At 38.5% G+C, this 13,007-nt stretch overlaps 2 protein-coding genes across 2 annotated transcripts; both read left to right on the top strand.

Moving 5' to 3' along the window:
- Positions 1-46: 46 nt before the first annotated feature.
- On the top strand, positions 47-2,975 carry LOC136681976 (macrophage mannose receptor 1-like). The gene is made up of 5 exons (XM_066658765.1): positions 47-86; positions 853-1,227; positions 1,412-1,765; positions 1,857-2,219; positions 2,309-2,975. Exons 1-4 carry the CDS (start codon positions 47-49, stop codon positions 2,216-2,218), a joined length of 1,131 nt encoding a protein of 376 aa, XP_066514862.1. The 3' UTR covers position 2,219; positions 2,309-2,975.
- A 1,989-nt stretch (positions 2,976-4,964) lies between these two features.
- Positions 4,965-11,394, top strand: LOC136681975 (macrophage mannose receptor 1-like). Its single transcript, XM_066658764.1, has 6 exons — positions 4,965-5,039; positions 6,336-6,377; positions 7,437-7,826; positions 7,919-8,269; positions 8,385-8,747; positions 8,824-11,394. The coding sequence occupies exons 2-5, from the start codon at positions 6,338-6,340 to the stop codon at positions 8,744-8,746; spliced, it is 1,143 nt and encodes a 380-aa protein (XP_066514861.1). The 5' UTR covers positions 4,965-5,039; positions 6,336-6,337; the 3' UTR covers position 8,747; positions 8,824-11,394.
- The last annotated feature ends 1,613 nt before the right edge of the window (positions 11,395-13,007 follow it).

The raw sequence follows: 13,007 nt of genomic DNA, 5'->3' as shown, positions 1-13,007 counted from the left end.
TCATGAACATATTAATGACCAGTTTCTCTCTATTTTTCTCTTAGAAATGTATCTGAAGTGGTTTTCCATCAATGTCCTTTTGGCAGGTCAGTGTGTGTGTGTGTGTGTGTGTGTGTGTGTGTGTGTGTGTGTGTGTGTGTGTGTGGTGGATAGCTATCCAAGGTGGCACCTTACCTTAAGTGGCACCAAGTTCAGTTTAAATATTGCCCATTAATATTATTATTTATTTATTTATTTATTTTAAATGAATAATGAGGAATAAACCAAAGCAGAAAGGAACATAAAAACATACATTTCTGATTACATTAGAAGTAACTTAAATGTATAGTAAATAGCTTAATTAAGGTTTCGAATGCCACTATCTCCACTATTTTTATTTTTTTTTTCATTACAGAATGGCCAAAGGATGGAGGGGCAGAAATTGAAAGTTGAAAAATTGATATTGAAAGACTTTTAAAATCTTTTAAAATCAACTATTTAAATAATTACTTCTTAAGGTGTATTCAACCTTATAGCTATTAAGCAGTATATAAGCTAATGTTGCAACAATGTTAACAACATCTGACTTGCTAAAATTTGTTCACAAACTTTCCCCCTCTGGTTTACAATTGGTCTCTCATTGAATTATTGTTCCTGAATAGCCAAACCTGAAAGATTGTTTTAGAAACTTTCAAGTTAGATTTGTGTTTATTTAGATGTTGTTTGTCAAGTTATGTGTAAAAAAATTATTTTAAATCACCTTAGCACCCCTGAGGACACAGAGGATACATGACATTTCCTCTGGTGAAATACTAATAATAACTGCAGCAAATATGTGTTAAAACCTTTTCACTTAATATCTCTCTTTCACAGCTGTTTTTGGGGCATTTGCATTCGCTCCTTATCAGTATGTTTTTGTGAATGAAGCTAAAACCTGGACTGAAGCTCAGAGCTACTGCAGACAGAACTACACTGATCTGGTCACCGTCAACAACATGAAGGAGATGAAGAACCTGAACACGATTCTCAAAGATAAAACTACCAGCTCAGTGTGGATCGGTCTAAACAGAGGGAACACTGGGAGATGGCACTGGTCTCTGGGTGATTCAGATCTGTACCATAACTGGGCTGTGCTGGAACCAAACAACTATCTAGGGCAAGGGGAGTACTGTGTAGAGGTGTATGGATTTGCTGGAACCTGGAATGATGACACATGTAACAAAATGTACTATTTTATGTGTTATGACGGTAAGATATTTCAGACACAGTTCCATAGAAATCACTTTAGGAAATATATCAGGAAAACATTAAAATATGACTGAACAGTGCAGTGCACATTTCATCCAGTTGTTCATTTGGCTGATACTTGTTTGGCTGTAAAAACCTAAAGAGAGAAATATAGAGTTAACAATGTAATTAACGTGTGTTTCAGAAACGATGACCAACACTCAGCTATATGTATATATTCAACAACCAAAGACCTGGCGTGACGCTCAGAGCTACTGCAGGCAGTATCACACAGATCTGGCCAGTGTGAGGAACCAGACGGAGAACCAGCTGATGTTAAATGTGACTCTAAGTTCAGGTGTAAGCCGGTTCTGGATCGGTCTGTTCAATGACTCCTGGCAGTGGTCAGATCACAGTAACTCCTCATTCCGGTACTGGAGGTCTGACCAGCCAAATACCACGACTAGTAATGAGAACTGTACTGCCGTGTCCATGGCTGACCAGGGTCAGTGGCTTGATGTAAACTGTAACACCATGAACCCATTCGTCTGCTACCAGAGTGAGTGTCATTTCACTTTCTCAACAATGTCATTATAATCCTCTATCATCCTGTAAAGACACTAAAAATGTCCGGTCCCTTCTGTCTCCAGATAAGCTGGTGTTGGTGAATCAGACTCTGACCTGGTGGGACGCTCTGAGATACTGCAGGGAGAACCATAGAGACCTGGTCTCAGTTCACTCTGAGGAGGTCCAGCTCTTGGTGACAGTGGTGGCTCAGAAAGCCTCCAGTGAATACATCTGGCTGGGGCTCCATCACAACTGCTTCTTCAGCTGCTGGTTCTGGGTCACTAACCACACTGTCTGCTTCCAGAACTGGGCTCCAGGGAATGGGACCGGGAGAGAAGACTGTGGTGTTGTAGAGAGAGCCGGAGCGTTGGAATCGATTGGAGGACAGCACTGGGTCAGTCTCCCAAAGAACCAACAACTCAACTTCATCTGCTCCAACTACTGAGGTCAGTTATTCTTTGGTTTGTTGGTTACTATTTGAAAACTGCAGCAGTACTGGTAACCCTCATTTTTTTCTCTCTTTTCAAAAATGAAGAATGAAGGCAGGTGTGGTCACTCTTCAGGATCTAGAGTCAGAAAATCCTCATTTTCACTGGTTTTGCTGCTATACTGCATATTCTTTGGGTTTTATAGGTGTTGAGGTAAATTTTCATTTTGATTATAATCTAGGAGTTTTGATTTGCAAATTAAAATGTTCTACTTTCCGAATTTTCTTTGGACCTCGGGCACCAAACCAATAGAACGAGAGGGTTGAATGGGCTGGGTTGTCAGAATATATTCATGATTACAGTGTGTACACCTGCTTTAGACTATGGATATACATCAAGTGCTTTATTCCCTAGAGACCCACATTATGAAATACCCACATCTTTGAAATATAGAGAAAATAGTGTTTCTTTTTTATTTTTATTGTTATTACACAAAATAAACATAGAGAAATAGTCATGAAACTGGATGTGATTGTTGAACATTGTGATATTAGGTAAGAAATAATTGGAGGTTTATGAAATATTCATTGCATAAAGATATTTTTTTAAATAAATGCATTATAATAAAAACTATGTGTAATGCTGTTAGACAGAATGATTAAATGTAAAACATTGTTAAAACATAGTTTTTAATCTGTTTAAAATTCATCATTTTATCTATTTTATGCCTCTTTTTACAATGTTATATATTTCTCTAAGTTGAAATGATTTGCTGTGCAGTTGTGTATCATTGTTATTGCGTATCATAGTTTTGAACTGTGTACCTATTGTGTCACTGATTGCTTTAAAGTTATAATGTAAACACTATATGGAAATAAAAGAAGACTGTTAAAAAGCCATGTTTTATTCAGCATTCTTTTGCTCTGAATAATGCAAAACTTTACTTAATTAAAACAGATGTGGAAATCAAATCTGTAAAAAATTTTGTTTTTATTTATTTGTTCATCTACGTTTATAACAGCAGAAACATGCTAGGAAAATCAAATTTTGCATTTAAAATGTACTTTAAAATTCTAAAAGGGAATTGTTATTTTTATAGGTGCTATATGTAGGAATTTTTGTTTAAAGGCAAAAGTAGTATCATTGAGCCCAAAAGAATATAGACACGTGTGTGTGTGTGGGGCGGGGGGGGGGATTACAGAGAATTATTAGGATACACAGTCATTAGAATTACACAAAATCATCACATTCCTTCACACTGATCTTCATTTATTACATTCATTCACCTACCCACAGACCCCCAGACGCCTAGGACTGAACAGAGAAGAAAAATGGAGGAAAATAGACTCTTTAAATCTTTCACTTTTTCAAAGATTTGAGTCAAATTTTGAGACTTTGCAGATTTGATTGGATTGCTTCAAACAAGCATTAATGTTGTCAGGTTCTGATGTTGGATGCCATCCCAACTCATGCCAAAAGTACTAGATGATACTATCATCTCCAGGGAACACAGTTCCACAGCCCAGTGCTGGGTGGAGGGAGGGTTTCTACCTTTCTAACCTAAACTTGTTCTGACCTGTGTCCACAGTGGGTGAACCTTAACAAAGCTAGATTCACTATAAAGGCTGTCCTTACCTTAGTTCTACTGAACATTTTGAGTTGGTCCCTGCTGGGTTTGTGCTGTGAGATGGAGGTGTGTATGCAAAGCACCTCAGAGCAGAGCAGCTGCTGATAACATCAGTGTCTGATTTTCATAAACTCTCCCCCTGCTTTCACAGAGACACATTAAATATGATTACGTCTCATGTCAGAAAATCCTAAAAGGGAATATTTACTTTTATTGAGCAAAAACACTGTGTGGTTTAATGCCATCAAATCCTTAGTGAAATTGATTGGCTCACTGCCCTAAAGGGTTAATATATAAAGTGACATTTTCATTGATCATGTGATGAGGAAACTTTATGCAAAATGTGTTTTGGTGAAACAGACGATCACTTCATTCCTCTGTCTGAGGTATTAATGAGATGTGCCACTGCTGTTCGATGACCTTCCAAATCATCTTAAAATAATTAGGTGGTGTGCTATCAGTCCAGAGAACACAGTTCCACTGCTCCACAGCCCAGTGCCTGGGCAACAGGGTTTCTACACTTCTAACCCACCCTTGGTTTTGGGCTTGCTGGTTTTAGCCTCATGTGCAGCTACATCACAAACTCCCATTCTACCAGTCAGTTACAACCTGTGTCCACAGTGGGTGAAGGTTAAAGAAGCAGAGTTCACTAACTATAACAGCTGTTCTTACCTTTGGACATTTATTTAGTTCTACTGAAAATTTTCAGGTGTTTACTGCTGTGTTTGTGCTGATTGACGTATGCAAAGCATCTCAGTGCAACTGTTGATAACATCACTGTCTGATTTTAATAAATGCTTTCCTCCTCGTTCATGTTCCCATTACATCATCATCAACGTTTATCACCAATTCATTTTTATACTTCAATTAAAAATGGAAAATTCAACCTTACAATATTTGCTGTCCAGTTTCTTGTTGAGTACTTACACTCCTTGTGGCTGAATGCTACCAAATGCTCACAGAAATACACTGGTCCAGGGCCCTAAATGTCAAATACAAAGGTCTCTTGTGTCTGTTCATGTGATGAGGGGATTTTATGTAAAGTATGTGTAGGTGAAACAGACGATTCACTCAGACCTATAGGTGAGGTACAGAGGAGGAGTTAGAGAGGTCAGAGATAAGAGAGAGAGGGTAGAGAGAGATACAGAGTCACAGGGAGAAGAAAAGACGACAGAAGTGGACACTGAGAGGAGAACAGAACCAACACCGAGGTAGGAATCATGTTTCATTAACATTAACTCAGAGCTAAAGAAGCTGCTCCAGTCTTCTGCTGGGGTTAGTTTTCATAGTGGACACTGGATAAAGAGAAAGTTCTACATAGTGACCCAGTTACTGTGAGGTACACACTCCAAAAGAACTGGAGAACTACACTGTGATCTTAAACAGGTTCTAGATAATAGCTGAGTAATTACATATTTTCAAATATTCCGTAATTATTTTGGATATTGGACATTTTCTAGTGTGAATTATGATTAAAATTAAATGTATGAAACATAACATTAAGCAATGTTACTAAATTACACTGGTCCCAAACTGGTTCTAGAATTTTCCTGAACATTTTAAAGTATCAAACAGATAAATATGAAGTATTGTGTAAAAGATCCCTCAAGTCTAGAATTCTAAAAAACCCAGGTGTTTGGATTTATTACCAGAGTTAGAGTCTAGAGATTAAATCTGTGAAAACACAGGTAATGAAGTTACAGGGGTGTTTTACACACTCTTCACAATATACACAGGTTGACACTCATTTACAACACTCTCATTGGTCAGTCACCAACATTTCTAAAAATGTTTAATACAGCAGGTATCTACCTATATCTGATATTTGGTCCACGGTGTACATCCAAATAAAACAAACCCTAAAACTATTTCTGCTTTTGACATTTTATCATTGTCTTCTTCCACAAAAGAGTGAAATAAACATTCGGGAAACATTCAAATTAAAGTTATTTATGTCCGTCTCAACTTTTAACACCAAAAATATTGTTACTGATTCATCAAATTACTTCTGTGCTGTTTGGTTCAGTTCATTTGATCTAATATTAAAGAGGTTTCTTCCTCTATATTTCATTTCATCTTATATTGTCACTATCAAATCTAATAAAATGTATGAAAAAAACATTGATCTCCAAAAAAAAGTGATATAAAAAAGTGATAGATTTGTTTCTCAGTAATTTTTGAGCATTTCTATTGGTTCATTCATCAAGAGTTCTTGAAATCCTTAATCCTTTTTTCTTCTCTAGACAGTGACAATATCCATTAATTTATTTCCATGTAAACCTTTGCTGTTTGCCAGGATGCTGTTGTAAATAAGAACAAGAATAAAAAATATATAAATGAATAAATAAATAAATAAATAAAAAGCAAAAATAAAATTGACCAGGGGAAGCATTCTAGATTTTAATATAATCTCTACAGTCAGAGAACACACTATTGGTAAACTTTCATATTTTATTGCTGATGTTCAAAGATATGTAAAGTGAAATTCTTCTGAATTTTTCTTTTAGAAATGGACCTGAGGAGCATTTTCATCTTGTTCCTTTTCTCAGGTCAGAGATTGTTTCTGTTTGTGTGTGTGATTTTTATGTATATATATATATATATATATATATATATATATATATATATATATATATATATATATATATATATATATTTATTTATTTATTTTTTTTTTTTTCTATAGAATGAGTAGATAGTGGTTGCACAGTGGTGCAGCTTGTTGTGTCTCAGCTCCAGTGTCCTGGAGGTTGTGGGTTCGAGTCCCGCTCCGGGTGACTGTCTGTGAGGAGTGTGGTGTGTTCTCCCTGTGTCTGCGTGGGTTTCCTCTGGGTGACTGTCTGTGAGGAGTGTGGTGTGTTCTCCCTGTGTCTGTGTGGGTTTCCTCCGGGTACTCCGGTTTCCTCCCATGCTCCAAAAACACACGTTGGTAGGTGGATTGCTAACTGAAGTGTCCATAGGTGTGAATGTGTGGGTGTGTGTTGCCCTGTAAAGGATTGGTGCCTTCCCGCCTTCCAGGGTGTATTCCCGCCTTACACCCAATAATTCCTGGTAGGGTCCGTACCCACCGTGACCCTGATCTGGATAAAGGTTACTGACAATGAATAAATTATGTATTAATTTAGTTTTATGACCTACACACAATAATCATTATAATTTCTACATTAAGTCAACTTCAGGTGTTGCTGTTTAAGACATTAGCAGATGTAGCAGTGATCACTAGCTAAATGGTATTGCTGCTTTGGGATATATTTATAAACTACTGCTTGGACCCCAGATATTGCCACTAGTGGATATACAGTTACAGTACATGTATTCACTATACATTTGCATGTTTCTGGCCAAGTATCTGGATAAAATCTAGTAAAAAATGTCAGGTAACAAGACTGATGGTATTTGTCCAGTACTTCTGTTTTTTTAGAGAGTATTGGATAAACCAGTGGTGATTGTTTGTTTAAACACTGTGTGGAAATCAAATCAAATCAAAATGTATTTATATACTGCGTTTTACAGTTGATGATGTCACAAAGCAGCTTTACAGAATTTGTAAAACATTGTAAAGTGTGTTCATTTCCACTAAACTAGACTTTTCCTGGTTTTCTTTGCAGCTGTGTGTGGAGTGTCTGTATACTCTCCTTATCAGTATGTTCTTGTGAATGAAGCTAAAAACTGGACTGAAGCTCAGAGCTACTGCAGACAGACATACACTGATCTGGCCACCATCAGCAACATGGAGGAGATGAAGAACCTGAACACGACTCTCAAAGATAAAACTACCAGCTCAGTGTGGATCGGTCTAAACAGAGGGAACCCTGGGAGATGGCTGTGGTCTCTGGCGGATGGAGGTCTCTACAGTGAGGGAGAGGAGTATCGAAACTGGGGCAGTGGACAACCAGACCACTCTGGAGGGATAGAGTACTGTGTCACAATGTGGAAAGAAGATGGAAAATGGAATGATATTAAATGTGATAATCGTTTCAGTTTTGTGTGTTATGATGGTAAGAACTCACATATTCAGATTAATGTAAAGCATTATCACTTCATAAAATGCATCGGAATATTTTTAACTCTGACTGAATTAATGTTTCAGAAAAGAACAGCACTCGCAGATATATATTTATGAATGAGACAAAGACCTGGCCTGATGCTCAGAGCTACTGCAGAGAACACTACACAGATCTGGTCACTGTGAGAAACCAGACAGAGAACCAGGAGATCTGGGATCTGGCAAAGTCAAATAGAGTTTATACACATATATGGATCGGTCTGTTCAACGACTCCTGGCAGTGGTCAGATCAGAGTAACTCCTCGTTCAGATACTGGAGGTCTGGACCAGATAATTATGGTAAAAATGGACAGCAGCAGTGTGCCATAGTGACCGAGGATGGTCAGTGGACTAATCTGACCTGTGACAACAAGCTCCCCTTCGTCTGTGAAGAGAGTGAGTAATGAATCACTGATTCAATGTTCATGAGTTTATATATATCATTTAACATTTTAAATATCAAACATTATGCCGAACTGCTTCTCATTGACCTCTGTCATGTTGTGTGCAGAAATACTGGTGTTGGTGAATCAGACTCTGACCTGGAAAGACGCTCTGAGATACTGCAGGGAGAACTATGTGGATCTGGTCTCAGTTCACTCTGAGGAGGTCCAGTCCTGGGTGATGGAGTTGGCTCAGAAAGCCTCCACTGATCACGTTTGGCTGGGGCTACGTCACACCTGCACCCTCAACTTCTGGTTCTGGGTCAGTGGAGAGTCCATCTGCTACCAGAAGTGGGCTCCAGGGAACGGGACAGGGGGAGAAGACTGTGGTTCTGGAGAGAGATCTGGAGCAGTAGAATCGAGTGGAGGACAGCAGTGGGTCAGTCTGCCACAGAACCAGCAGCTCAACTTCATCTGCTCCAACTACTGAGGTCAGTTACACTTTGTTTGTCACTGGAATATTGAAGTGGACACTGTAACACTCACTGGTTCTTTCTCTTCTCAAAGATGAAGACTGAAGCCAGGTGTGTTCCCTTTCTGAGACACAGAAGATCCTCAGTGGGAAGATCCTTACGTTCAGTGATGTTTATGATTTCTTGCATTATTACTGGGTTTAATGGGTGGTGAGTAAATATGTACATTTTGATAACAATGTTGGATGTTTAGTGCACAGATGAATTGTTTTCTTCCTGAAATAGATGTGGTCCTCAGTCATGAAACAAACAGAATGAGTTTGTTGAATGGACACATTGTTCAAGACCATGGTCTTCAAATGTCAGATTTAAACATTGTTTCAAGTTTGATCTATTTTTACAGTCCTATAGTCAAGAAATATATGCAGTAACTCAAGGGCGGTGTGTGGGTGGTACAATATGTTACTGGTTGTACATATGTCTTATATATAAATGCCACACACAGGTCTAAAACAGGTCCAGCTTCATGGGTTGGTTACAAGACGGTCTGAGAATCTCAAACACAATGGCAACATTAAAGTGATTAGAGTTTGACCGAATAGTAGATCGTTAAGTTACAGCCTCAGAAAACATATCCTACACCTGGTGCTTATTATTATTATTATGTAGCATAATGACACTTCATTGGTGATCATTTAAAATTCAATCTATATTTTGATCAGAGGAGGATGGGTCCCCTTTGTGAGTCTTGGTTCCTCCCAAGGTTTCTTCCTCCAGCCTCGAGGGAGTTTTTCCTTGCCACTGTCACCTTCGGCTTGCTTGCATTGGGCTTTGATTTAAATGTTCTGTTTTGAAACTATGAAGCTGCTTTGTGACAACGTCAGTTGTAAAAGGCGCTATACAAATAAATTTGATTTGATTTGATTTACTAAGGAATCTTAGGATACTCAGACTCACCCACAGTTATCAGATTCACCCACAAAAATCAGGACCGTCCTCATTATCTTCTTGGTGCAGACACCCTCTAACTGACTTATATTCATTCATTCATCATCTGTAACCCTTATCCAGTTCAGGGTTGTGGTGTGTCCAGAGCCTACCTGGAATCATGGGGCGCAAGGCAGGAACACACCCTGGAGGGGGCGGACCTATATTTGTTGATCAAAATGAATTAGTTTATAGCGTCTAATGATTTTATCACAAAGTCCTCAACACCAACTCATATGTTTCAGAAGTAGCACAACTACACTCCACCATTCTCCAGAAAATACAGAGAGCACACCCTGCTCGGTATTGACTGTTTGCACCTGGAGCAGGACGCCAGACTTTTAAACCATAACAGACATGTAAGCTCTCTTCAGATTCTGTCTGTAACAATCACTAACATAGTCTCAGGAGAGGCACCGCACCAGAGAAAAATTCCAAAAGAGAATCCATTGTTGACAATGCCACAGTAAACATGCCTTTATTTCCTGAGTATTTTCCTGTTCTGGAGCTCATGGTGCCCTTGCAATGGGGAGTTTTGCAGTAAACTCTTTGTGAATTCAAAGTTCAGGGCGTTGCTTCTTAGATTCAGTGTAGCTGTTTTATCACAAAACAACCAAATAAAACCTCCATGGTTTTGTGATAGACTATTTTAAACTTTTTGGCCCTTTGAGGTACATATTGTCTACTTTCAGAAAATGCTGTGTACATTCCATAATACGTTATTGTTTTTGCTTAAAATGATGTAAGTTTTCTTACAAGTAAAGAAATAGTTGGTCTGTTATCCTCAGCACCCAGTAACACATTGTTTACCCCTAAAATTATAGACACTTGTTTGTTTTTTACCTTTTTATTTGTATTTAAAGGTTCTCAGGCGGAACCTAAATGATGAAAACAAAATCCTGAAGGTGAATGAATGCTTTGGACCAAATGTCTTAATCAGTTTAAGCCTCGAATGATCATCCTACTATTTGTAGAACATTCACACATCTACAGCCCACAGAACAATTCAGAATTTGGAAAAATTTTTAGAAGTTCCTGCTGAGACTATTGGTGTTTCTACACTTCAAACCCACACTTTAGTTTTGGGCATGGTGGTCTCAGCCTCATGTGCAGCTGCTTCAGAGCATCTCATTCTACCAGTCAGTGCTTGGCTATGGAGTTATTACAACCGTTGTCTACAATGTGTGCAGCTTAAAGACGCAGACCTCACTAACTACAAACACTGTCCTTACATTTGGACGTTGTGGACATTTGGACATGTATTTAGTTCTACTGGACATAAGGTGGTCACTGCTGGGTTGGTGTTTATTAGACTGAGGTGAGCAAACCATCTCAGAGCAGAGCAGCTGCTGATAACATCACTGTCTAATTTTCATAAACTCTTTCCTTGTTCATACCCTTCCTTTCAGAAATGTCCAGAAACTCATGCTGACGTAGTGTGTTTACACCTGTCTGACGCCTGTAAACTGTGAATGCAAATCACCGGCACACATCCTGAACCCACATGACCCTGGTGTTTCCACGTCCTAAAGCCTGTGTTTACGTTCTGGACGTCAGTGTGACCTAATGATTTCAGTGTCTGATATTTATTTCTATTAAATATAATCTACAGGACTGTTTTTATAATATTCTTAACACATAGGAGTCTCTGTAAAACCACACGTGTAAAGATTTATGATAATACCATGATGAAACAAATAAAATTAGAAATGAAACCAGAAGCACCAGTTGTTACCTTAGTGATATCATGAGCTGAACATCCAGGTACAATGTAAAGCACTGCTGTGCAGAGCCGGTGATTTAAAGCTGGTGAGGGACAGACAGGTGGTCGACTGCATTGAAGACTGCAGGGTGGTCTATGAGAATCAGGACTGATGACATTTTGGTTGGTCTTGCACCTTCTGGAAGTGCGGTGAGAACATGATCTGTAGAGTGTGCCAAAGGAGTCGAATTCTTCATCTCATGTGAGTTGTAGTTCAAAGAAATAATTCATAAAATAGAAAATAATTCATTTGAAAAACATGGTTTGTGTGAAACCACTGACACCTCACTACAACAGTCTCAGGGCCCTAAAGGGTTAATATCAAAAACAAGAGGTTGTTGTTGACTGGACGTGTGCTGCACCTGACTTTTATGCAAAACATGTTTTGGTGAAGCATACGTCCATCAGTCTGGTGTCGGAGGTAAAGAGGAGGGGCTTGGAGAGAGAGAGAGAGAGAGCGAGAGAGAGAGAGAGAGAGAGAGAGAGAGAGAGAGAGAGAGAGAGAGACAGAGAGAGAGAGAGAGAGAGTGAGAGAGAGAGAGAGAGAGAGAGAGAGAGAGAGAGATAACATCACTGTCTGATTTTAATAAACCCGTTCACCTTCGTTCATGTTCCTATTACGTCATCATCAACGTTAAATTTTATACTTAAATTAAAAATAGATAATTCAACCTTACAATATTTGCTGTCCAGTTTCTTGTTGAGTAGTTACCCTTCCTGTGGCTGAATGCTACCAAATGCTCACGGAAATAGACTGTTCCAAGGCCCTAAATATCAAATACAAAGGTCTCTTGTGTCTGTCCATGTGATGAGGGGAGTTTATGTAAAGTATGTGTAGGTGAAACAGACGATCCACTCAGACCTATAGGTGAGGTACAGAGGAGGAGTTAGAGAGGTCAGAGATAAGAGAGAGAGGATAGAGAGATACAGAGTCACAGGGAGAAGAGAAGATGACAGAAGTGGACACTGAGAGGAGAACAGAACCAACACCGAGGTAGGATTCATGTTTCATTAACATTAACTCAGAGCTAAAGAAGCTGCTCCAGTCTTCTGCTGGGGTTAGTTTTCATAGTGGACACTGGATAAAGAGAAAGTTCTACATAGTGACCCAGTTACTGTGAGGTACACACTCCAAAAGAACGAGAGAACTACACTGTGATCTTAAACAGGTTCTAGATAATAGCTGAGTAATAACATATTTTCAAATATTCCATAATTATTTTGGATATTGGACATTTTTCTAGTGTGAATTATGATTAAAATTAAAATGTATGAAAATTACATTAAGCAACGTTACTAAATTACACTGGGATCCCAAAGTGGTTCTAGAATTTTCCTGAACATTTTAAGGTATAAAACAGAGAAAGATGAAGTATTGTGTAAAAGATCCCTGGAGTCTAGAATTCTAAAAAACCCAGGTGTTTGGATTTATTACCAGAGTTAGAGTCTAGAGATAAAATGTTGGAAAACACAGGTAATGATGTTACAGGGGTGTTTTACACACTCTTCACAATATACACAGGTTCACA

Source organism: Hoplias malabaricus, unplaced genomic scaffold (assembly GCF_029633855.1).
Source record: "Hoplias malabaricus isolate fHopMal1 unplaced genomic scaffold, fHopMal1.hap1 scaffold_583, whole genome shotgun sequence".
Classification (NCBI taxonomy): domain Eukaryota; kingdom Metazoa; phylum Chordata; class Actinopteri; order Characiformes; family Erythrinidae; genus Hoplias; species Hoplias malabaricus.
This window is presented reverse-complemented; position numbering and strand designations above follow the sequence as displayed.